At 46.6% G+C, this 25564-nt stretch overlaps 1 protein-coding gene across 1 annotated transcript in view; it reads left to right on the top strand.

Annotated features, from left to right (window-relative positions):
- The window catches only part of LOC118402489 (protein unc-13 homolog A-like), a 113744-nt gene that overhangs the window by 27268 nt on the left and 60912 nt on the right, over positions 1-25564 (top strand). Inside the window, exons 4-12 of the mRNA XM_052477407.1 lie at positions 2607-2724; positions 3966-4089; positions 8502-8572; positions 10635-10701; positions 12847-12876; positions 18883-19099; positions 21077-22036; positions 22078-22185; positions 22422-22524. Of these exons, the coding sequence (XP_052333367.1) occupies positions 2607-2724; positions 3966-4089; positions 8502-8572; positions 10635-10701; positions 12847-12876; positions 18883-19099; positions 21077-22036; positions 22078-22185; positions 22422-22524 (1798 nt within the window). The remainder of the gene's footprint in view (positions 1-2606; positions 2725-3965; positions 4090-8501; positions 8573-10634; positions 10702-12846; positions 12877-18882; positions 19100-21076; positions 22037-22077; positions 22186-22421; positions 22525-25564) is intronic.

Here is a 25564-nt window from a genome sequence, read left to right as displayed (position 1 = left end):
TGGCCATAATGACCATCGTTATGTTTGGAGGAAGAAGGGGGAGGCTTGCAAGCCGAAGAACACCAACCCAACCGTGAAGCACGGGGGTGGCAACATCATGTTGTGGGGGTGCTTTGCTTCAGGAGGGGCTGGTGCATTTCACAAAATAGATGGCTTCATGAGGCAGGAAAATGATGTGGATATATTGAAGCAACATCTCAAGACATCAGTCAGGAAGTTAAGCTTGGTCGCAAATGGTTCATCCAACTGGACAATGACCCCAAGCATACTTCCAAAGCTGTGACAAAATGGCATTAAGCACAACAGTCAGGGTATTGGAGTGGCCATCACAAAGCCCTGACCTCAATCCTATAGAAATGTTGTGGGCATAACTGAAAAAGCGTGTGCAAGCAAGGAAGCCTACAAACCTGACTCAGTTACACCAGCTCTGTCAGGAGGAATGGGCCAAAATTCACCCAACTTATTGTGGTAAGCTTGTGGAAGGCTACCCAAAACATTTGACCCAAGTTAAACAATTTAAAAGCAATGATACCAAATACTAAATGAGTGTATGTAAACTTCTGACCCACTGGGAATGTGATGAAAGAAATAAAAGCTGAAATAAATCATTCTCTCTAGTATTATTCTGACATTTCACATTCTTAAAATAAAGTGATGATCCTAACTGACCTAAGACAGGGAATTTTTACATTTCATCTTGACATTTAATCCTAGTAAAAATTCCCAATCCCCTCTCTCATTCCCTCTCCCAATCCCCCCACCTCCTTCATCTCTCTCCCCCTCTACTCCCTCATCTCTCTCTTCCCCTCTCTCCCCTCGCTCTCTACCTCTCCCCCCTCTCTACTCCCCCATCTGTCTCTTCCCCTCCCTCCCCTTGCTCTCTACCTCTCCCCCCTCTCTACTCCCCCATTTCTCTCTTCCCCTCCCTCCCCTCGCTCTCTACCTCTCCCCCTCTCTACTCCCCCATCTCTCTCTTCCCCTCCCCTCGCTCTCTACCTCTATCCCCTCTCTACACCCCCATCTCTCTCTTCCCCTCCCTCCCCTCGCTCTCTACCTCTCTCCCCTCTCTCCCCACCTCTCTTCCCCTCCCCCCTCCCTCCCCTCGCTCTCTACCTCTCCCCCTCTCCTCCCCATCTCTCTCTTCCCCTCCCTCCCTCCCCTCGCTCTCTACCTCTCCCCCCTCTCTACTCCCCCATCTCTCTCTTCCCCTCCCTCCCTCCCTCCCCTCGCTCTCTATCTCTCTCCCCTCTCTACTCCCCCATCTCTCTCTTCCCCTCCCTCCCTCCCCTCGCTCTCTACCTCTCTCCCCTCTCTACTCCCCCATCTCTCTCTTCCCCTCCCTCCCCTCGCTCTCTACCTCTCCCCCCTCTCTACTCCCCCATCTCTCTCTTCCCCTCCCTCCCCTCGCTCTCTACCTCTCCCCCCTCTCTACTCCCCCATCTCTCTCTTCCCCTCTCTCCCCTCGCTCTCTACCTCAATCCCCTCTCTACTCCCCCATCGCTCTCTTCCCCTCCCTCCCCTTGCTCTCTACCTCTCTCCCCTCTCTACTCCCCCATCTCTCTCTTCCCTCCCTCCCCTCGCTCTCTACCTCTCTCCCCTCTCTACTCCCCCATCTCTCTCTTCCCCTCCCCTCGCTCTCTCTACCTCTCTCCCCTCTCTACTCCCCCATCTCTCTCTTCCCCTCCCTCCCCTCGCTCTCTACCTCTCCACCGTCTCTCTGTTTAACTCCCTGTTGTCTTGTAAAGGCTGTTTGTTAGATTCCTCCCAGACACTCTCTTATAGAGACGTATTTTCTATTTGGTACCCTCAGACCCAGAAGTAATTTGTGTGTGTGTCTGTGTGTTAGAGAGAGAAAAAATATAATAATCCCAATCACACAGCACATTTGTATGTCCCACCCTGGGCTTTTGTCTGACTCTGGGTCGGCCTTTGTTTACTCTAGTTCCTCCTCCTCCCCCCTCCAACCCTCCCTCACTCCTTCCACTCAGTTTATTCCTGTCTTCCTGACACAAACTCCTCTGTGTATCTCTTTTCTTCATTCTCTCTCCTGCTGTCTTTCCCCTATTGTATCTGTGCTGTCTTCTCCATCTCTCTGTGTCTCTCTTTCTCCCTCTCTCTGTGTCTCTCTCTGTGTCTCTCTCTCTTTCTCCCTCTCTCTGTGTCTCTCTCTGTGTCTCTCTCTCTTTCTCTTTCTCTCTCTTTCTCCCTCTCTCTCTGTCTTGTCTCTCTCTTTCTCCCTTTCTCTGTCTCTCTTTCTCCCTCTCTCTGTGCCTCTCTTTCACCCTCTCTCTGTCTCTTTCTCTCTCTTTCTCCCTCTCTCTGTCTCTCTCTGTCTTGTCTCTCTCTTTCTCCCTCTCTCTGTCTCTCTCCCTGTCTCTCTCTCTTTCTCCCTCTCTCTGTCTCTCTCTTTCTGTGTCTCTCTCCCTGTCTCTGTCTCTTTCTCTCTCTTTCTCCCTCTCTCTGTGTCTCTCTCTCTCTGTCTCTCTCTGTCTTGTCTCTCTCTTTCTCCCCCTCTCTGTCTCTCTCTCTGTCTTCTCTCTCTGTCTCTCTCTCTGTGTCTCTCTCTTTCTCCCTCTCTCTGTCTCTCTCTCTGTCTCTGTCTCTAGTGAGATTAACAGGCTGGACCTGGGGCTGACGGTGGAGATGTGGAATAAAGGCTTAATATGGGACACCATGGTTGGCACGGTGTGGATCCCCCTTCACAGCATCCGCCAATCAAACGAGGTACACTACACCCCCAAAACTCATACTGGCATAGTACTACTTACTTTAAAAAAATTTTTTTTTGGGGGGGATCAGCTTAATATTGCGGAAAGAATGTTGGTTCCATCAATGTAATTGTGTGCATCATTTCCAATCCCCCATATATTTTTTGGGTAAATATATATATCCATACACGCACATATACACATATATACATACACATACCTATATAGACATACATACTTTCTTAAAGAATATACCTTTATTATTGTTCCCCGTAAACCCTTCCACCGATCCCCCAATTGGAGTAAACTAATGAACACTTCGGCTTTTACCTTCAGTTTATACATCTTATGCACATTTACAGACACAGTCTACTTTACAATAGTTATATTGTGTTTGTTTTTAGTCCTTCCTCTATTTCTGATGTCCATCCAGTTAGATTTCTATTTGTAAAAGTTCTGAACCTACATACATTTTACAGATGTTTTACGTTTGACATGTTTTACCTTGCTATTAGTCCCACCCTTCAGCTCCATTCAACCTCTCCCATCTGTCTCTCAACATCATCCATTTCGGATTTCTATTTGCCATATATTGTTCAACTGTGCTGTGATGCTTCACAATCTAATTGAACCTTTCTATTCTCAAAGCTTCTACAGATTGTACATTAAAAATAAAAAAATTTGCTAAAATAATTATTATATTATTGATTGATTGACTATGTCTTTTCAAATCACCCAGTATTGCTATCTGCAGCGTTAGTTCTAGGCAAATGTTGCAATTCTTCAGCCATTCCTGGACCTGTGACCAAAAACGAGCTACATATGGACAATACCAAAATAAATGATCTAATGACTCTGCCTCCTCACAGCTAAATCTGCAGAGCTGGAAGATTGTATCCCCCATACGTGTAACATTCTATTGGTTGCAATAATTTTGTAAAGTACTGTCATAGTACTACTTAGTTCCTAAGCCGGGGCAAGGCAACTCCTTGGGATAATAAATTATATCAGCCATGGAAGCTCTGAGTGGAATGTACAATTAGAATGACTCACTGAATGAGTCCCTGTTGAAAGATCCAGGGACAGACTGGTTGTCAGTTGCATGACAATGACTGTAAGAGATGGTAAAACAGCACGAACTGATCTGGGACCAGGCTAATGTTTTAGTATGCAGTATTACAATGGGGTTCTAACTAACAAACTAACAATGATAATGAATGGTGTATCAGGTTCATGCGTTCCATTTCTATTGTGTAGGAGGGTCCGGGGGACTGGCTGACCCTGGACTCCCAGGTTATCATGGCGGACAACGATATCTGTGGAACCAAAGACCCCACTTTACACCAGGTGCTGCTGGACACACGCTTTGAACTTCCTCTCGGTGAGTGAGGGAGGGAACCAATGAAATAACTAACTAATACACAAAACAATTATTAACGGATGGATGAACAAACACAACTTAATGAATCAAATAATGACTATACTTCATTGACCCTAATTTATTCCCCCCAAACGTCTTAAAATACAGTAGATATAATAGAGTAGTTAAAAATAGAGTAGTTAAAAATAGAGTAGTTAAAAATAGAGTAGTTAAAAAAGAGTAGATAAAATACAGTAGATACAATACAGTAGATAAAATACAGTAGATAAAATACAGTAGATAAAATACAGTAGATGTGCCTAATACGCTAGACTGTTACCATGGTTACCCCATGGATGTTCACTCTGAAAGAAATAGCCCTAACAAAAAGACGCAGCGGTCTCTACAAGCCAGAGTGTTGAATGAAATTATATTTAAATACACTTTACTGGTTGTCCGTGTTGTTGGTCCTTTTGACGGTCGGAAGTGGACATAAAATGTCCACAGGAAAGTATTATTATGAACCAGACTTGTTGTAGCACTGGTCTGTATACGGCTGTCGGCTTATAGTTCCAGGTTGTATTTTCCATCTCCTGACCCTTTGCATGTGATGCATAATGTGTTACCAACTTAACGGAACATTGTCAACCGATGAACGTTTTCTAGCAATCAGCTGGAAGTGCTTGCGTTTTGCTGAAAATGAAAAGTCGGCAACGTCGGGTCTGTGGTTCGGCTACGGTCAGCCATTGTCTACATATTGTGCAAATGTTTAAGTCGCGTGCAAATTGTGTTAGTATTGAAAATACAAAATGGAAATAGAAACTGACAGAACCATATGCAAACCAGCGTACTGAAAGAGGGGCTCATAATACTTCCCTGTGGGTATTCTGTCTCAGATTACCTTCGTAATACTTCCCTGTGGGTATTCTGTCTCAGATTACCTTCGTAATACTTCCCTGTGGGTATTCTGTCTCAGATTACCTTCGTAATACTTCCCTGTGGGTATTCTGTCTCAGATTACCTTCGTAATACTTCCCTGTGGGTATTCTGTCTCAGATTACCTTCGTAATACTTCCCTGTGGGTATTCTGTCTCAGATTACCTTCGTAATACTTCCCTGTGGGTATTCTGTCTCAGATTACCTTCGTAATACTTCCCTGTGGGTATTCTGTCTCAGATTACCTTCGTAATACTTCCCTGTGGGTATTCTGTCTCAGATTACCTTCGTAATACTTCCCTGTGGGTATTCTGTCTCAGATTACCTTCGTAATACTTCCCTGTGGGTATTCTGTCTCAGATTACCTTCGTAATACTTCCTGTGGGTATTCTGTCTCAGATTACCTTCGTAATACTTCCCTGTGGGTATTCTGTCTCAGATTACCTTCGTAATACTTCCCTGTGGGTATTCTGTCTCAGATTACCTTCGTAATACTTCCCTGTGGGTATTCTGTCTCAGATTACCTTCGTAATACTTCCCTGTGGGTATTCTGTCTCAGATTACCTTCGTAATACTTCCCTGTGGGTATTCTGTAGTAGTTTAGATGCCTCTAATCATATTTGTATGTGTCACTGTCCACACTCCACATACACAGTCATGCCAGAGAAGCATCTTAATGTGAACATAATCACACCTGAACCTACATTCTGATCTTTAGCTGAGTTATCCAGGGTCTTATATTCATTGGTGTACAAACGTAACAAAACATTTTGCAATGGAAAATGAAAACAAGTGTTTCTCATTGGACAAGACCTGGTAGTCCCTCTCGGTTTCGGCCCATTTGCTTCCGTTTCCTTGCTAGTGAATACAACGCTGTTTAATTCCATTCCATGTGTCCCCATAGAAACACACTGATCTGTGTCACTAGGTTGGCTGCTGCTGTCCTTCCCTTTAGCTTCCTGTGTGAACGTAATCAGGATTCATTCTGCTAGCATTGATTAGGAGTCATTTTACACTGCCTCTCATCCCCTATATACTGGTGATCTGACTCTGTCTGTTTGTCTGACTGAGCAACAGTCAAGCCAATAGGTTATTTAAAGGTCTGGGGTTCTGGGTGAAAATTCAATCTCACTGTGATTGGTGGTAATAGTTTGGGGGGAAATGGGTGCCCTAGAGTAGCTTCTAACCAGCTAGTAGTATTTATACAAAGGGTGGGTCTAAACCTGAATGCTGATTGGTTAAAACCGGATTCCAGACGGTGTCTATTCCACAAACTACCACCTGCTAAATCTATGACCTTAAAATGAATGCCTATTTACTCTGTTCCATCTGACTGCGCAATCCACTGTCTCATCAGCCCAGACAGGCAATTTATGAATTTGATTTCCACTATTAAAAACATTTAGAAATTATCTCACTTTTTTTTGTTTTCAACAGCTGAGCTTTGTATAAACCTTGCTGTCTTTACATTTACATTTACATTTAAGTCATTTAGCAGACGCTCTTATCCAGAGCGACTTACAAATTGGTGCATTCACCTTATGACATCCAGTGGAACAGCCACTTTACAATAGTGCATCTAAATCTTTTAAGGGGGGTGAGAAGGATTACTTTATCCTATCCTAGGTATTCCTTAAAGAGGTGGGGTTTCAGGTGTCTCCGGAAGGTGGTGATTGACTCCGCTGTCCTGGCGTCGTGAGGGAGTGTGTTCCACCATTGGGGAGCCAGAGCAGCGAACAGTTTTGACTGGGCTGAGAGGGAACTGTACTTCCTCAGTGGTAGGGAGGCAAGCAGGCCAGAGGTGGATGAACGCAGTGCCCTTGTTTGGGTCTGTCTCTCCGACATTTGCAACATTGTTTCAATATTGGATCTCCGGCTGTCCCATAGTAATGAACGTGTCAGGAGTCAGGACAATACAGACTGGCAGGCAGCGTTTCTCAGCCAGTCGAAATCATGAATCAGATGGCATAAATGTTATGGATATATAGAAAATAAATGTAATTGAAAACAGGTCAAATGAAACGCAGCTGATTTGTAGTCTCCAGCTTCAGGTTGAAGTGATTGTGTTAGTGTATATGTGTTGTAGGCTACCTCATTCTGAATAGCAGTGTCTTGAGGGAGCAGCAGGTAGCTTAGTGGTTAGAGCGACATCTATAGATAGCATCATTGTGTTTGTCAAACATGTAGGCCTACCACGTTTTTGAATAGGAAGAAATAGGCTCCAATTCTACATGTAATTCTAAGAGTAAGGCCCCATAAAACATGCTGGTGCGGGCGTGCAGATATAGGAGGGCCCTTACCAGGAAAAAATGTATCTTACTTTAACCTCCGCATCTGAGAGTTACAATGTTGCAATCACTATGCAGCCAGCTACCTATAGTAGGAAAAATAGTTTCTTCCTAATAATATGACACTTGTTATCTATCACAAATGGCACGACCCCACGACCCCACAATTGTTACAATAAATAAAAATAACACTTTTCTTTAACATGTTTAACATATAATTTAATATTCCTGTAGAACTGTAAAAAGAGTGAGATCATTTGAGCTTCAGAGTGCTTTCAGAAATGCATGGCGGGCCTCGTTTCGCTGGAGCAGTTTAAAATTAGCTTTCTTTCAATGACCCAGCCTTAACGCATTTAAAAACTCAGCCGCTTCGAAGCAACACAATGCTGCGCCAGAGAGAACCGGATTCAGCGAGTGCGTGCTTCTTGGCCAAAAATAAGGCCCTCGGATTGATATCCTGCAGCAGCACCACTGTCATCGGGGACGTGGAGCGACGAATCTGAGTCCGGGACCCAAATAGTAGGGTCCCTGCTGGCACTGTTTGGAGGTATGGCTAGGCCTGGTGCGACGAATCTGAGTCCGGGACCCAAATAGTAGGGTCCCTGCTGGCACTGTTTGGAGGTATGGCTAGGCCTGGTGCGACGAATCTGAGTCCGGGACCCAAATAGTAGGGTCCCTGCTGGCACTGTTTGGAGGTATGGCTAGGCCTGGTGCGACGAATCTGAGTCCGGGACCCAAATAGTAGGGTCCCTGCTGGCACTGTTTGGAGGTATGGCTAGGCCTGGAGCGACGAATCTGAGTCCGGGACCCAAATAGTAGGGTCCCTGCTGGCACTGTTTGGAGGTATGGCTAGGCCTGGTGCAACCGACTGTTCTTGTCCACCCAGAGAGCTGTCATCAGAAGTGGATGGCTCGGAATCCTCCGGTTCGCCCTCTTCACTGCTAGAACCATTATTTGAATATATTGGTAACCTGTTGTATAAAAGTGATAATGCCCTCTAAGCCGTTGTCTCGGGCCTAACAACATCCGTGCCAATATATCCTCCAAACACCGGCATCTTGGGCGGTATCATTTATGTAAGTTATCCAAATAAAACTTCTGTTGGAAAGCTTAATGTTAATTGCTGTGGTGTGTGCATGTGCGAGGGTACATACCTACATGTATGTGTGCTGGTCAGCTGTGATTTTTTTGTTGGGCTCTTGTTTTCAGATATCCCTGAGGAAGAGGCACGCTATTGGGCCAAAAAACTGGAGCAACTCAATGCCATGAGAGACCAGGATGTAAGCTGTTGTCCAACACATATACAGTTGAAGTCGGAAGTTTACATACACTTAGGTTGGAGTCATTAAAACTAGTTTTCAACAACTCCACAAATATATTCTGAACAAACTATAGTTTTGGCAAGTCGGTTAGGACATGTACTTTGTGCATGTGTAACCAATGTAAAATGGCTAGCTAGTTAGAAGTGGTGCGTGCTAATAGCGTTTCAATTGGGTGACGTCACTCGCTCTGAGACCTTTAGTAGTTGTTCCCTTTGCTCTGGCGGGATGGGTAACGATGCTTCGAGGGTGACTGTTGTCTGTGTGCAGAGGGTCCCTGGTTCGAGCCTAGGTAGGGGCGAGGAGAGGGACGGAAGCTAAACTGTTACACATGACACAAGTAATTTTTCCAACAATTGTTTACAGACAGATTATTTCACTTATAATTCACTGGATCACAATTCCAGTGGGTCAGAAGTTTACATACACTAAGTTGACTGTGCCTTTAAACATCTTGGAAAATTCCCTAAAATTACGTCATGGCTTTAGAAGCTTCTGATAGGCTAATTGACATAATTTGAGTCAATTTGAGGTGTACCTGCGGATGTATTTCAAGGCCTACCTTCAAACACAGTGCCTCTTTGCCTGACATGATGAGAAAATGTATAGACCTCCACAAGTCTGGTTCATCCTTGGGAGCAATTTCCAAACACCTGAAGGTACCACATTCATCTGCACAAACAATAGTAGGCAACTATAAACACCATGGAACCACGCAGCCGTCACACCGCTCAGGAAGGAGACGCGTTCTGTCTCCTACAGATGGACGTACTTTGGTGCCAAAAGTGCAAATCAATCCCAGAACAACAGCAAAGGACCTTGTGAAGATGCTGGAGGAAACAGGCACAAAATGATCTATATCCACAGTAAAACGAGTCCTATATCCACATAACCTGAAAGGCCGCTCAGCAAGGAAGAAGCCACTGCTCCAAAACCGCCATAAAAAAGCCAGACTACGGTTTGCAACTGCACATGGGGACAAATTTCATACTTTTTGGAGAAATGTCCTCTCGTCAGATGAAACAAAAATAGAACTGTTTGGCCATAATGAACATCGTTATGTTTGGAGGAGAAAGGGGGAGGCTTGTAAGCCGAAGAACACCATCCCAAACGTGAAGCACGGGTGGGGCAACATCATGTTGTTGGGGTGCTTTGCTGCAGGGCTGGGCTGGTGCACTTCACAAAATAGACGGCTTCATGAAGAAGGAAAATGATGTGGATATAGATGTGGATATATTGAAGCAACATCTCAAGACATCAGTCAGGAAGTTAAGCTTGGTTGCAAATGGGTCTTCCAAATGGACAATGACCCCAAGCATACTTCCAAAGTTGTGGCAAAAGGGCTTCAATTCTATAGAAAATGTGTGGGCAGAACTGAAAAAACGTGTGTGAGCAAGGAGGCCTACAAACCTGACTCAGTTACTCCAGCTCTGTCAGGAGGAATGGGCCAAAATTCACCCAATTTATTGTGGGAAGCTTGTGGAAGGCTACCCAAAACATTTGACCCAAGTTAAACAATTTAAAGGCAATTCTACCAAATACTAATTGGGTGTATGTAAACTTCTGACCCACTGGGAATGTGATGAAAGAAATAAAAGCTGAAATAAATCATTCTCATTACTTAATCATTACTATTATTCTGACATTTCACATTCTTAAAATAAAGTGGTGATCCTAACTGACCTAAGACAGGGAACATTTTTAATGGGATTAAATGTCAGGAATTGTGAAAAACTGAGTTTAAATGTATTTGGCTGAGGTGTATGTAAACTTCCAACTTCAACTGTAATGGCTCACCCTCTATTGCACAGTAAAATTCATTTGAATGATATACAGTGTGTTATATTTACTGCATATGCCATTATATATGCCATTCAGTAGAGGCGTTTTATCCAAAGCGTCATGTGTGCATATATTTTCACGTATGGGTGGCCCCAGCAGGACCCAGGACCCATGACCTTTGGCTTTGCAAGCTCCATGCTCTTCCGACTGAGGCAAATATTATGTGTGATGTGTATTTCAGATAACTAACCAGGACTCGTACCAGGAAGACCCGGAGCGACCACTTCCTGTCCCAGGGACACAGTGCTGTGAGTTATCCACCAATCACTGGGCTTGTCTGATACAGGTGTTTGCAATTAACCAAAGAGTGTCAACTCTTCGATATCGCCCTGTCAGTTCTGTGAGAGATATTTGTATTTCTCTAGTGTGTGTGTGTGTGTGTGTGTGTGTGTGTGTGTGTGTGTGTGTGTGTGTGTGTGTGTGTGTGTGTGTGTGTGTGTGTGTGTGTGTGTGTGTGTGTGTGTGTGTGTGTGTGTAACAGTCATTGTTTCTGGTGGTGACAGTCATTGTTTCTGGTGGTGTCAGTCATTGTTTCTGGTGTTGACAGTCATTGTTTCTGGTGTTGACAGTCATTGTTTCTGGTGGTGTCAGTCATTGATTCTGGTGATGTCAGTCATTGTTTCTGGTGGTGTCAGTCATTGTTTCTGGTGTTGACAGTCATTGTTTCTGGTGGTGACAGTCATTGTTTCTGGTGGTGTCAGTCATTGTTTCTGGTGTTGACAGTCATTGTTTCTGGTGGTGACAGTCATTGTTTCTGGTGGTGTCAGTCATTGTTTCTGGTGGTGTCAGTCATTGTTTCTGGTGGTGACAGTCATTGTTTCTGGTGGTGTCAGTCATTGTTTCTGGTGGTGACAGTCATTGTTTCTGGTGGTGACAGTCATTGTTTCTGGTGGTGAAGTCATTGTTTCTGGTGGTGACAGTCATTGTTTCTGATGGTGACAGTCAATGTTTCTGGTGGTGTCAGTCATTGTTTCTGCTGTTGACAGTCATTGTTTCTGGTGGTGTCAGTCATTGTTTCTGGTGGTGACAGTCATTGTTTCTGGCGGTGACAGTCATTGTTTCTGGTGGTGACAGTCATTGTTTCTGGAGGTGACAGTCTGTTTCTGGTGGTGACAGTCAATGTTTCTGGTGGTGACAGTCAATGTTTCTGGTGGTGTCAGTCATTGTTTCTGGTGGTGACAGTCATTATTTCTGGTGGTGTCAGTCATTGTTTCTGGTGGTGTCAGTCATTGTTTCTGGTGGTGACAGTCATTGTTTCTGGTGGTGTAAGTCATTGTTTCTGGCGGTGACAGTCATTGTTTCTGGCGGTGACAGTCAATGTTTCTGGCGGTGACAGTCATTGTTTCTGGCGGTGACAGTCAATGTTTCTGGCGGTGACAGTCAATGTTTCTGGTGGTGACAGTCATTGTTTCTGGCGGTGACAGTCAATGTTTCTGGCGGTGACAGTCATTGTTTCTGGCGGTGACAGTCATTGTTTCTGGCGGTGACAGTCATTGTTTCTGGCAGTGACAGTCAATGTTTCTGGCGGTGACAGTCAATGTTTCTGGTGGTGTCAGTCATTGTTTCTGGTGGTGACAGTAATTGTTTCTGGTGGTGACAGTCAATGTTTCTGGTGGTGACAGTCATTGTTTCTGGTGGTGACAGTCATTGTTTCTGGTGGTGACAGTCATTGTTTCTGGTGGTGACAGTCATTGTTTCTGGTGGTGACAGTCATTGTTTCTGGCGGTGACAGTCAATGTTTCTGGTGTTGACAGTCATTGTTTCTGGTGGTGTAAGTCATTGTTTCTGGCGGTGACAGTCATTATTTCTGGTGGTGACAGTCATTGTTTCTGGCGGTGACAGTCAATGTTTCTGGTGTTGACAGTCATTTTTTCTGGTGGTGACAGTCATTGTTTCTGGTGGTGTCAGTCATTGTTTCTGGTGGTGTCAGTCATTGTTACTGGTGGTCAGTCTGAGTGTTTCTGTTGGTGTCAATCAGAGTGCTTCTGGTGGTGTCAGTCAGAGTGTTTGTCTACTAACTGACACCACGAGGGGGGGGGATAAGTGGAGCGGGACGGACTAGGACTCTAGCTGTCTGACAGCCAGCCCCCACTGTGTCTTCCTACACACACACACATGTGTGCGCACACAAACACACACACTCAGACAAGCAGAGACCTCAGCAAACTAGCCTCCTTGTTGGCATGAAAACATTTCCTACCAATAACAATGCATGGCAGTCTGCACCTAAAAGTACCCTTACTTTAGCACAGCATACTATGCAGTAAGTAAGACACACATACCATCAGTGCAAACAGTTCAATTAAAGTGTTCTAAAACCCATTAAGTCATTTAGATACTGTCATATTCAGAATGTTTCAGAATTCATCCTAAAACATTCTGTTTCTTTGTAGGTAACTGGAGTCTGTGGGGAGAACAACAAAGTGAGTTAATGCACTTTAATGCACCCTCTGTTTCTATTAGTCGCTCTCTCTCTCTCTTTCTCTTTCTCTCTCTCTTTATTCCTCTCTTTCTCTATTTTTTTCTCTATTTCTTTCTTTCTTTCTTTTTCTCTCTCTTCTAGCCTAGTGGTTAGAGCGTTGGACTAGTAACCGAAAGGTTACAAGTTCAAATCCCGACCTGACAAGGTACAAATCTGTCGTTCTGTCCCTGAACAGGCAGTTAACCCACTGTTCCTAGGCCGTCATTGAAAATAAGAATTTGTTCTTTAACTGACTTGCCTAGTAAAATAAAGGTAAAATATATATATATTTTAAATTCTTTATTTCTCTTTCTCTCTCTTTCTCTCTCTTTCTATTTCACTATTTCGTCTCTCTCTTTCTCTCTCTCTCTCTTTATGGCAATGGAAACATATGTTTACATTGCCAAAGCAAGTGGAATAGATAATAAACTAAAGTGATTTTTTTAAATAAAAAAGTACAGTCAAAATTAAGCTCACAAAAGATCAAATAGTTAAAATGATATATCAATTAACATAAATATGGGTTGTATTTACAATGGTGTTTGTTGTTCACTGGTTGCCCTTTTATTGTGGCAACAGGTCACACATCTTGCTGCTGTATGGCATACTGTGGTATTTCACCCAGTAGATATGGGAGTTTATCAACATTAGATTTGTTTTGGAATTCTTTGTGGATCTGTCTCTAATATGGTCATACATTTGGCAGGAGGTTAGGAAGTGCAGCTCAGTTTCCACTACATTTTGTGGACAGTGTGCACATAGGCTGATCTGGTTCTCAAGAGAAGACAGGTTTTCTCAATAGCAAGGCTATGCTCACTGAGTCTGTACATAGTCAAAGCTTTCCTTAATTTTGGGTCAGTCACAGTGGTCAGGTATTCTGCCACTGTGTACTCTCTATTTTGGGCCAAATTGCATTCTAGTTTTTTTGTTCATTCTTTCCAATGTGTCAAGTAATTATCTTTTTGTTTTCTCATGATTGGGTCTAATTATGTTGATGTCCTGGGGCTCTGTGGGGTCTGTTTGTGTTTGTGAACAGAGCCCCAGGACCAGCAGGTTCATCTCTCTGTAGGTGATGGCTTTGTTATGGAAGGTTTGGGAATCGCTTCCTTTTAAGTGGTTGTAGAATTTAACGTCTCTTTTCTGGATTTTGATAATTAGCCGGTATCGGCCTAATTCTGCTCTGCATGCATTATTTGGTGTTTTACGTTGTACACAGGATATTTTTGCAGAATTCTGCATGCAGAATGTCAATTTGGTGTTTGTCCCATTTAGTCAATTCTCGGTTGGTGAGCGGACCAACCGAACTGATTCAAGTATTTTTTGCCAGATCCTAAATCTATGTCAAATGTTATGTTCCTTTTGATGGCATAGAAGGCCCTTCTTGCCTCGTCTCTCAGATCGTTCACAGCTTTGTGGAAGTTACCTGTGCCACTGATGTTTAGGCCAAGGTATGTATAGGTTTTTGTGTGCTCTAGGGCAACGTTGTCTAGATGGAATTTGTATTTGTGGCCCTGGAGACTGGACCTTTTTTGGAACACCATTATTAATGTCTTACTGAGATTTACTGTCAGGGCCCAGGTCTGTCAGGGCCCAGGTCTGTCAGGGCCCAGGTCTGTCAGGGCCCAGGTCTGACAGGGCCCAGGTCTGTCAGGGCCCAGGTCTGTCATGTCCCAGGTCTGTCAGGGCCCAGGTCTATCAGGGCCCAGGTCTATCAGGGCCCAGGTCTGTCAGGGGCCAGGTCTGTCAGGGCCAGGTCTGTCAGGGCCCAGGTCTGTCAGGGCCCAGGTCTGTCAGGGGCCAGGTCTGTCAGGGCACAGATCTGTCAGGGCCCAGGTCTGGCACAATCTGTGCAGGTTCTGTGGTAGGCCCTCCTCGATTGGGGACAGAAGCACCAGATCATCAGCAAACAGTAGACATTTGACTTCAGATTGCAGTAGGCTGAGGTCGGTGCTGCAGACTGTTCTAGTGCCCTCACCAATTCATCGATAAGCTGCATCCCCGTCTCACCCCATGGCCCTGTGGAAAGAAATGTGTGTGTTTTTTGCACATTTTAACCGCAGACTTGTTGTTTGTTTACATGCATTTTATAATGTTGTATGTTTTTCCCCCAACACCACTTTCCATCAATTTGTATAACAGGCCCTAATGCCAAATTGAGTCAAAAGCTTTTTTGAAATCAACAAAGTATGAGAAGACTTTGCTTTGCTTTGTTTTGTTTTGTTTGTTTGTCATTTAGGGTGCGCAGGGTGAATACGTGGTCTGTCGTACGCTAATTTGGTAAAAAGCCAATTTGACATTTGCTCAGTATATTGTTTTCACTGAGGAAATGTATAAGTCTGCTATTAATGATAATGCAGAGGATTTTCCCAAGGATGCTGTTGATGCATATCCCACGGTAGTTATTGGGGTCAAATTTGTCTCCACTTTTGTGGATTGGGGTGATCCGTCCTTGGTTCCAAATATTGGGAAAGATTCCAGAGCTGAAGATTATGATAAATAGTTTAAGTATAGCCAACTGGAATTCGTCGTCTCTATATTTTATAATTTCATTGAGGATACCATCAACACCACAGGCCTTTTTGGTTGGAGGGATTGGGTTTTGTCCTTTAGTTCATTCAATGTAATTGGAGAATCCAATGGGTTCTGGTAGTCTTTAATAGTTGATTCTATAATTTGTATTTGATCTTGTATATGTTTTTGCTGTTTGTTCTTTGTTATAGGGCCAAAAAGATTGGAGATATTTTTATCCATACATCTCCATTTTGTATAGATGACTCTTTGTGTTGTTGTTTGTTTAGTGTTTTCCAATTTTCCCAGAAGTGATTAGATTCTATGGATTGTTGAACTACATTGAGCGGATTTCTGACGTGCAGTTCCATCTTTTTCTGGAGTGTATTTCTGTATTGTTTTAGTGATTCATCATAGTGAAGGCGTGTGCTCAGATTTTCTGGGTCTCTATGTTTTTGGTTGACTAGGTTTCTCAATTTCTTTCTTTAGGTTTTTGCATTCTTCATCAAACCATTTGTCATTGTTGTTAATTTTCTTAGATCGTCTGCTTGACATTTTTTGATTTGATAGGGAAGCTAAGAGGTCAAATATAATGTTTAGGTTTTCTACTGCAAAGTTTATACCTTCACTATTACAGTAGTATGTTTTGTCCAGGAAGTTGTCTAAAGGTGATTGAATTTGTTGTTGCCTCATTGTTTTTTGGTAGGTTTCCACACTGCATTCTTTCCATCTATAGCATGTGTTTGTATTACTCAGTTCCTTTGGCTTTGTTGCCTCATGATTGAGTATTGCTCTGTTCAAGTAGACTGTGATTTTGCTGTGATCTGACAGGGGTGTCAGTGGGCTGACTGTGAGCGCTCAGAGACTGGGTTGAGGTCAGTGATAAAGTAGTCAGTACAGTACTACTGCCAAGAGATGAACTATAGGTGTACCTACCGTAGGAGTCCCCTTTCAGCCTGCCTTTGACTATGTACATACCCAGCGCGACAGAGCTACAGGAGTTGTGACCCGTTTTTGTTGGTTATGTTGTCATAGTTGTGCCTAGGGGGGTATACGAGGGAGGAAATGCTGTCACCTCTAGGTAGATGTTTGTCCCCCTGTTTGCTGAGGGTGTCAGGTTCTTGTCCAGTTCTTGTCTTTCTCTCTCGGTCTCGGTCTCTCTCGGTCTCTCTCTCTCTCTCTCTCTGTATCTCTTTCTCTCTCTCTCTCTTCCTCTCTCTTCTCAATCTCTCTCTATCTTCTTCTTTGTGATTAGCTGATGGTCTCATACAAGCATGGCTTCTCGATCAGACTCATAACTGCAGTGAGAACCAGAACCAGCGGTGTCATTTGTCACAGAGAGGGAGGGAGGGGGGTGGGGGGGAGGATTAGCAAAGCTTCCTAGGGTTAGAGCAGCGAATTTAGAATGGTTGCTAATCCACCTCCATTCACTTACTGTATAGTAAGTAGCCTTAGACGGGAGGAGGAGGAAGGGGGAGGGGGAGAGGGAGGGAGAGAGAGACATGGGATTATGAAGAGATGGTATGTATAATAACATATTGCAAAACTCCTCAAAAATAACCTCCAACCCACTGGCTTGTGTGGGAAGGGTTAAGATGCCTGTACTGTTTACACAGCAAGACGAGATAGATTCAAAACACTCTAGACGGAGGCGTTATGCTCTGGCAGCCTTTGTCAGGGTTCTGAACATTGATGATTATGATTGATTAATGTGGATTAAGGCAGCTCCCCGCACCTCTCTGTTTCAGAAGGGTTGGGTTAAATGCAGAAGACACATTCAGTTGAACAACTGACTAGGTATCCCCCTTTCCCTAATTTAACCTTTATTTAACTAGGCAAGTCAGTTAAGAACAAATTCTTATTTACAATGACGGCCTACTCTGTCCAAACCCCGATGACGCTGGGCCAGATATGACACCAACTCATTCAATATCTTTATCTTGACTATTTTTTACATTGTAGAATAATAATGAAATAACACATATTGAATCATGTAGTAACCAAAAAAGTGTTAAACAAATGAAAATATATTTTATATTTGAGATTCTTCAAAGTAGCCACCCTTGGCATTGATGACAGCTTTGCACACGCTTGGCATTCTCTCAACCAGCTTCATGAGTTAGTCACCTGAAATGCATTTCAAGTTAATTTGTGGAATTTCTTTCCTTCTTAATGCATTTGAGCCAATCAGTTGTGTTGTGACAAGGTAGGTATACAGAAGATATCCCTATTTGGTAAAAGACCAATTCCATATTATGACAAGAACAGCTCAAATAAGCAATGAGAAACAACAGTCCATCATTACTTTAAGACATGAAGGTCAGTCAATCCAGAACATTTCAAGAAATGTGAAAGTTTCTTCAGGTGCAGTCGCAAAAACCATCAAGTACTTTGATTAAACTGGCTCTCATGAGGACCGCCACACGAAAGGAAGGCACAGAGTTACCTCTGCTGCAGAGGTTAAGTTCATTAGAATCACACACAAAAAAGCAGCCAACAAGTGCTCAGCATATGTGGGAACTTCTTCAAGACTGTTGGAAAAGCATTCCTCATGAAGCTGGTTGAGAGAATGCCAAGAGTGTGCAAAGCTGTCATCAAGGCAAAGGGTGGCTATTTTGAAGAATCTAAAATATATTTAGATTTGTTTAACACTTTTTTGGTTACTGCATGATTCCATATGTGTTATTTCATAGTTTTGATGTCTTATTATTCTACAATGTAGAAAGTAGTAAAATAAAGAAAAACCCTTGAATGAGTAGGTGTGTCCTAACTTTTGACTGGTACTGTATATGATGTGGAGTACAGAGCCGTGACCGATCTAGATGACCTATTTTTATGACTGCACTCTGAGTGACCTGGTGAGATGAGCTCTATTGGAGTTCTATGGTTGGTGTTGAAACAGTCCACATTAATTGGGATAGCATTCTGCTGAGTGCATTGTGAATGAGGGGTTTTGAGCATTCTGCTGAGTGTGCATTGCTCATCTAATCTCCTCTCCTCTCATCTAATCTCCTCTCATCTAATCGCCTCTCCTCTCATCTAATCTCCTCTCCTCATCTAATCTCCACTCCTCTCATCTAATCTCCTCTGATCTAATCTCCTCTCCTCTCCACTCCTCTCATCTAATCTCCTCTCCTCTCCTCTCTACTCCTCTCATCTAATCTCCTCTCCTCTCCTCTCCACTCCTCTCATCTAATCTCTTCTCATCTAATCTCCTCTCCACTCCTCTCATCTAATCTCCTCTCCACTCCTCTCCTCTCCTCTCCTCTCCTCTCATCTACTCTCTTCTCCTCTCCTCTCCTCTCCTCTCCTCTCCTCTCCTCTCCTCTCCTCTCCTCTCTCCTCTCCTCTCCTCTCCTCTCCTCTCCTCTCCTCTCCTCTCCTCTCCTCTCCACTCCTCTCCTCTCCTCTAATCTTCTTTCCACTCTTCTTCTCTTCTCTCTTCTCCTCTCCCCTCCAGATGAGGACCCAGACAGTGCTGTGGATGACCGAGACAGTGACTACCGCAGTGAGACCAGTAACAGCATCCCTCCCCCCTACTATACCACGTCTCAGCCCAACGCCTCCGTCCACCAGTACCCCATCAGAGACCAGCAGCACCGCCAGGGGACCCGCCCCTCCTCCTACCCCCCTTCCAACAGCTGTGGCCCCCTCGACTACCACCAGAGGGCCATCAGGTATGTGTGTCTCTCCTGCTCCTCTGTCTGTATACTCCCTGGTCTCCTGCTCTCTCTCCCCTCTTCACATCTCTCTCCCCCACTCTCCCTCTCCCCCCTCTCTCCTCTCCTTCTCTCTTCTTTGCTCATCCCCTCTTCCTCTGTCCCTCCCCCCTCTCCCTCCCTCTCTCCCCCTCTCTCCCTCCCTCTGCCACCCCCCTCTCTCTTCCCCTATGTCCCCCCTCTCTCCCTCTCTCTCCATTCTTTCTTTAATAGCCTCATTTATCATGGAGTATAAATACTCCTCCCGTGTTTGTTCCCTGCGAGGATGCTTGTTCTTTTTCATTTGTCAGCTTTCTGTTCTGCTCTATTTCTCTCTTTCTCTCTCTCTCTCGTTTTCTCTTTCCTTCTCTCTCTTTCTCCTTATCTCTCTCTCTTTCTCCTTATCTCTCTCTCTTTCTCCTTATCTCTCTCTCTCTTTCTCCTTATCTCTCTCTCCCTCTTTCTCCTTATCTCTCTCTCTTTATCTCTTTCTCTTTCCCCTTATCTCTCTCTCTTTCTCCTTATCTCTCTCTCTTTCTCGCTCCTTCTGTCTCTCTCTTTCTCGCTCCTTCTGTCTCTCTCTCATTTATTTCTCTCTCTGTCTAACACTGCTGTTTTGCTTACCTCTTATCGATTAACCATCAGTTTAGTGGGTTTTACCTTCACAGTCAGGTGTTATAGCAGAGCGTTTTACTATTGCTCAGGGATGCTCTGGATATTGTGTACTTTACGAAAGTGTCTGTATGTCTGTCTGTCCCTCCATGTTAATGACTATTTCTTACTCTTCTTTTCCTTCCTCATTTCCTACTTCATCCCTCCTCCACCTCTCTTGTGTCCTGTCTCTACTTCCTCCCTCCTCCAACTCTCTTGTGTCCTGTCTCTACTTCCTCCCTCCTCTACCTTTCTCTCGTCCTGTCTCTACTTCCTCCCTCCTCCACCTTTCTCTCGTCCTGTCTCTACTTCCTCCCTCCTCCACCTTTTTTCCCGCCCTGTCTCTACTTCCTCCCTCCTCCACCTTTCTCTCGTCCTGTCTCTACTTCCTCCCTCCTCCACCTTTCTCTCGTCCTGTCTCTACTTCCTCCCTCTACCTTTCTCTCGTCCTGTCTCCACTTCCTCCCTCCTGTACCTTTCTCTCGTCCTGTCTCTACTTCCTCCCTCCTCCACCTTTCTCTCATCCTGTCTCTACTTCCTCCCTCCTCCACCTTTCTCTCGTCCTGTCTCTACTTCCTCCCTCCTCCACCTTTCTCTCGTCCTGTCTCTACTTCCTCCCTCCTCCACCTTTCTCTCGTCCTGTCTCTACTTCCTCCCTCCTCCACCTTTCTCTCGTCCTGTCTCTACTTCCTCCCTCCTCTACCTTTCTCTCGTCCTGTCTCTACTTCCTCCCTCCTCCACCTTTCTCTCGTCCTGTCTCTACTTCCTCCCTCCTCTACCTTTCTCTCGTCCTGTCTCTACTTCCTCCCTCCTCCACCTTTCTCTCGCCTGTCTCTACTTCCTCCCTCCTACCTTTCTCTCGCCCTGTCTCTACTTCCTCCCTCCTCTACCTTTCTCTCGTCCTGTCTCTACTTCCTCCCTCCTCTACCTTTCTCTCGTCCTGTCTCTACTTCCTCCCTCCTCCACCTTTCTCTCGTCGTGTCTCTACTTCCTCCCTCCTACCTTTCTCTCGTCCTGTCTCTACTTCCTCCCTCCTCTACCTTTCTCTCGTCCTGTCTCTACTTCCTCCCTCCTAACTTTCTCTCGTCCTGTCTCTACTTCCTCCCTCCTCCACCTTTCTCTCGTCCTGTCTCTACTTCCTCCCTCCTCCACCTTTCTCTCGTCCTGTCTCTACTTCCTCCCTCCTACCTTTCTCTCGTCCTGTCTCTACTTCCTCCCTCCTCCACCTTTCTCTCGTCCTGTCTCTCACTCTTCCACTCTTCTTTTGCCCTCTCTTCTCTTCCTCCTCCCTCCGCTCCTCTCCAGCCCTACGGGGAGCTATGCGTCGTCGGCAGAGTTGAGTCGCTGCAGCAGCCAGCTGAGTGAGGAGGAGTACGGCCCGGAGTACAGAGAGAGGGATCCTTACGATGAGAACGACTCTTACCACTCCTGTCACTCCTCTGTCACCTACAGCAAGGGCTCTCCCGACTGGGACCCTGACGAGACCCAGGGGGGGTACAGCGATGAGGGGGGCTACAGTAAGGACGGGGGTGAGGAGGGGGCCCTCTATGAGGAGGATGACGGGGGCCTGTATGAGGAAGAGGGGACATATGAAGGAGAGGAGGGCGAGATTTATGACGATGAGGATTACCCTCTGGACGGCACCCTCAGTGAGGATATGGAGGTCCCCTACACCCCCACCCCCACCAGCACGGCACCCCCCACACTCGACGTCCCCGGTGCTTCTAGACCCCCCCTGGAAAAACAGCCTTCTCTGCATCAACATCAGGCGCCACCCGTCCAGCCGCCCAGCCAAGCCCCAAATCAAGCCCACCCTCCGGCCATGGCTCCAGGAGGACAGCCCCTGGGTCAGCCACCCACCCAGGCCCCTCAACCACAGTCTCAGCCCCAGCCAGTCCCCGGCCCAGCACCAGCCCAGTCCTTCTTCTCCATGGCAAAGCCCTTCTCAGCAGCAGTAACAGGCCTGGCCTCATCTTTTCTGTCTTCTGGACTCCCCACTGCCCAACCTGCCCAGCCTCACCCCCAGGCCCACAACCCCAGGCTCACCCCCCAGGCTCACAACCCCAGCCCCAGTCTGCCTCCTCCATTCCCCCGTCTCACCCTGCCACCGGGGCCCCTTCCCCTCAGGGCACCCAGTCCACAACTACTGGCCCTCCCTCCCAGCCGACCCCTTCCACTGCCCCCCCCTCTCAGGCCCAGCCCCCTGCCCAAACAACTCCCCAATCAGAGGGCCCCGATTCCAAACCCCCCCTGCCGGAGGACCAACACCTTCTAGAGGAAAACGAATCCCTTCCACCCGAGGTTAGGATCCCCACCCCCATAGAGGAGGAACCCTCCATGGAAGACGAGGAGCTGAGGTTTGACGAGAGCCGCCCCCCCACCCCCATAGAGGAGGTTGAGCCCATCCCTGAGAGGTAAACCCCACTCCCAAATCTCTAATCTTTTAGCCTTTCTGTTCTATGGAAGCAACAGGGGCATTTGTTTTATTGGGCCACCATATTGGGTGGACTGTGAAAAAGAACATGAATATGCGTCTGAAATGACCCCCTAATCCCTATATAGTGCACTACCTTTGACCAGTATTCCCTGGGAGAGGGCCATTTGGGACCCAGACATGGAGTTGTTCTCAGTCCTGTTCTTGTACCTGTAGTGGTCCTGTAGATGAGGAGCCCAAGGAGCCGGTGGACCCGTCGCTGCGGGCGAGAGAGAACTGGCTACGAATCATCAACAGGGTCCAACAGCAGCTTCGGGAGGTAAGATCTCCCACTCACACCTTATTCCCCAGTACCATACAACTGTCCTTGTCCCACACAACTGTCCCAGTCCCATACAACTGTCCCAGTCCCAAACAACTGTCCTGGTCCCATATAACTGTCCCAGTCCCACACTACTGTCCCAGTCCCACACTACTGTCCCAGTCCCACTCTACTGTCCCAGTCCCATACAACTGTCCCAGTCCCATACTACTTTCCCAGTCCCATACTACTGTCCCAGTCCCACACTACTATCCCAGTCCCACACAACTGTCCCAGTCCCATACAACTGTCCCATAATGCTGTCCCAGTCCCATACAGCTGTCCCAGTCCCATACAACTGTCCCAGTCCCATACAACTGTTCCAGTCCCATACTACTGTCCCAGTCCCATACTACTGTCCCAGTCCCATACTACTGTCCCAGTCCCATACTACTGTCCCAGTCCCATACTACTGTCCCAGTCCCATACTACTGTCCCATACTCCTGTCCCAGTCCCATACTCCTGTCCCAGCCCCAGTCCCATACTGCTGTCCCAGTCCCATACAACTGTCCCAGTCCCATACTACTGTCCCAGTCCCATACTACTGTCCCAGTCCCATACTACTGTCCCAGTCCCATACTACTGTCCCATACTGCTGTCCCAGTCCCATACAACTGTCCCAGTCCCATACAACTGTTCCAGTCCCATACTACTGTCCCAGTCCCATACTACTGTCCCAGTCCCATACTACTGTCCCAGTCCCATACTACTGTCCCAGTCCCATACTACTGTCCCATACTGCTGTCCCAGTCCCATACTGCTGTCCCAGCCCCAGTCCCATACTGCTGTCCCAGTCCCATACTACTGTCCCAGCCCCAGTCCCATACTGCTGTCCCAGTCCCATACAACTGTCCCAGTCCCATACTACTGTCCCAGTCCCATACTACTGTCCCAGTCCCATACTACTGTCCCAGTCCCATACTACTGTCCCATACTGCTGTCCCAGTCCCATACTGCTGTCCCAGCCCCAGTCCCATACTGCTGTCCCAGTCCCATACTGCTGTCCCAGCCCCAGTCCCATACTGCTGTCCCAGTCCCATACTACTGTCCCAGCCCCAGTCCCATACTGCTGTCCCAGTCCCTGTCCCAGTCCCATACTACTGTCCCAGTCCCACACAACTGTCCCAGTTCCATACTGCTGTCCCAGTCCCATACTACTGTCCCAGTCCCATTCTGCTGTCCCAGTCCCATACAGCTGTCCCAGTCCCATACAACTGTCCCAGTCCCATACTGCTATCCCAGTCCCATACTACTGTCCCAGTCCCATACTGCTATCCCAGTCCCATACTACTGTCCCAGTCCCACACTACTGTCCCAGTCCCATACTACTGTCCCAGTCCCACACTACTGTCCCAGTCCCACACTACTGTCCCAGTCCCATACTACTGTCCCAGTCCCATACTACTGTCCCAGTCCCATACTACTGTCCCAGTCCCATACTACTGTTCCAGTCCCATACTGCTATCCCAGTCCCATACTACTGTCCCAGTCCCATACTACTGTCCCAGTCCCATACTACTGTCCCAGTCCCACACTACTGTCCCAGTCCCACACTACTGTCCCAGTCCCATACAACTGTCCCAGTCCCATACTACTGTCCCAGTCCCATACTACTGTTCCAGTCCCATACTGCTATCCCAGTCCCATACTACTGTCCCAGTCCCATACTACTGTCCCAGTCCCATACTACTGTCCCAGTCCCACACTACTGTCCCAGTCCCATACTACTGTCCCAATCCCACACTACTGTCCCAGTCCCATACTACTGTCCCAGTCCCATACTACTGTCCCAGTCCCATACTACTGTCCCAGTCCCATACTACTGTCCCAGTCCCACACTACTGTCCCAGTCCCATACTACTGTCCCAGTCCCATACTACTGTCCCAGTCCCATACTACTGTCCCAGTCCCATACTACTGTCCCAGTCCCATACTACTGTCCCATACTGCTATCCCAGTCCCATACTGCTATCCCAGTCCCATACTACTGTCCCAGTCCCACACTACTGTCCCAGTCCCATACTACTGTCCCAGTCCCACACTACTGTCCCAGTCCCATACTACTGTCCCAGTCCCACACTACTGTCCCAGTCCCACACTACTGTCCCAGTCCCATACTACTGTCCCAGTCCCATACTACTGTCCCAGTCCCATACTACTGTCCCAGTCCCATACTACTGTCCCAGTCCCACACTACTGTCCCAGTCCCACACTACTGTCCCAGTCCCATACTACTGTCCCAGTCCCACACTACTGTCCCAGTCCCACACTACTGTCCCAGTCCCATACTACTGTCCCAGTCCCACACTACTGTCCCAGTCCCACACTACTGTCCCAGTCCCATACTACTGTCCCAGTCCCATACTACTGTCCCAGTCCCATACTACTGTCCCAGTCCCACACTACTGTCCCAGTCCCACACTACTGTCCCAGTCCCATACTACTGTCCCAGTCCCATACAACTGTCCCAGTCCCATACTACTGTCCCAGTCCCATACTACTGTCCCAGTCCCATACAGCTGTCCCAGTCCCATACAGCTGTCCCAGTCCCATACTACTGTCCCAGTCCCATACTACTGTCCCACTCCCACACTACTGTCCCAGTCCCACACTACTGTCCCAGTCCCATACTACTGTCCCAGTCCCATACAACTGTCCCAGTCCCATACTACTGTCCCAGTCCCATACAGCTGTCCCAGTCCCATACAGCTGTCCCAGTCCCACACTACTGTCCCAGTCCCACACTACTGTCCCAGTCCCATACAGCTGTCCCAGTCCCATACAGCTGTCCCAGTCCCATACTACTGTCCCAGTCCCATACTACTGTCCCACTCCCACACTACTGTCCCAGTCCCATACTACTGTCCCAGTCCCATACAACTGTCCCAGTCCCATACTGCTGTCCCAGTCCCATATTGCTGTCCCAGTCCCATACAGCTGTCCCAGTCCCATACTGCTGTCCCAGTCCCATATTGCTGTCCCAGTCCCATACTGCTG

The sequence above is a fragment of the Oncorhynchus keta genome, chromosome 23, assembly GCF_023373465.1.
Source record: "Oncorhynchus keta strain PuntledgeMale-10-30-2019 chromosome 23, Oket_V2, whole genome shotgun sequence".
Lineage (NCBI taxonomy): Eukaryota > Metazoa > Chordata > Actinopteri > Salmoniformes > Salmonidae > Oncorhynchus > Oncorhynchus keta.
The sequence above is the reverse complement of the archived record's forward strand: the minus strand, read 5'-3'. Positions and strand labels throughout refer to the sequence as shown.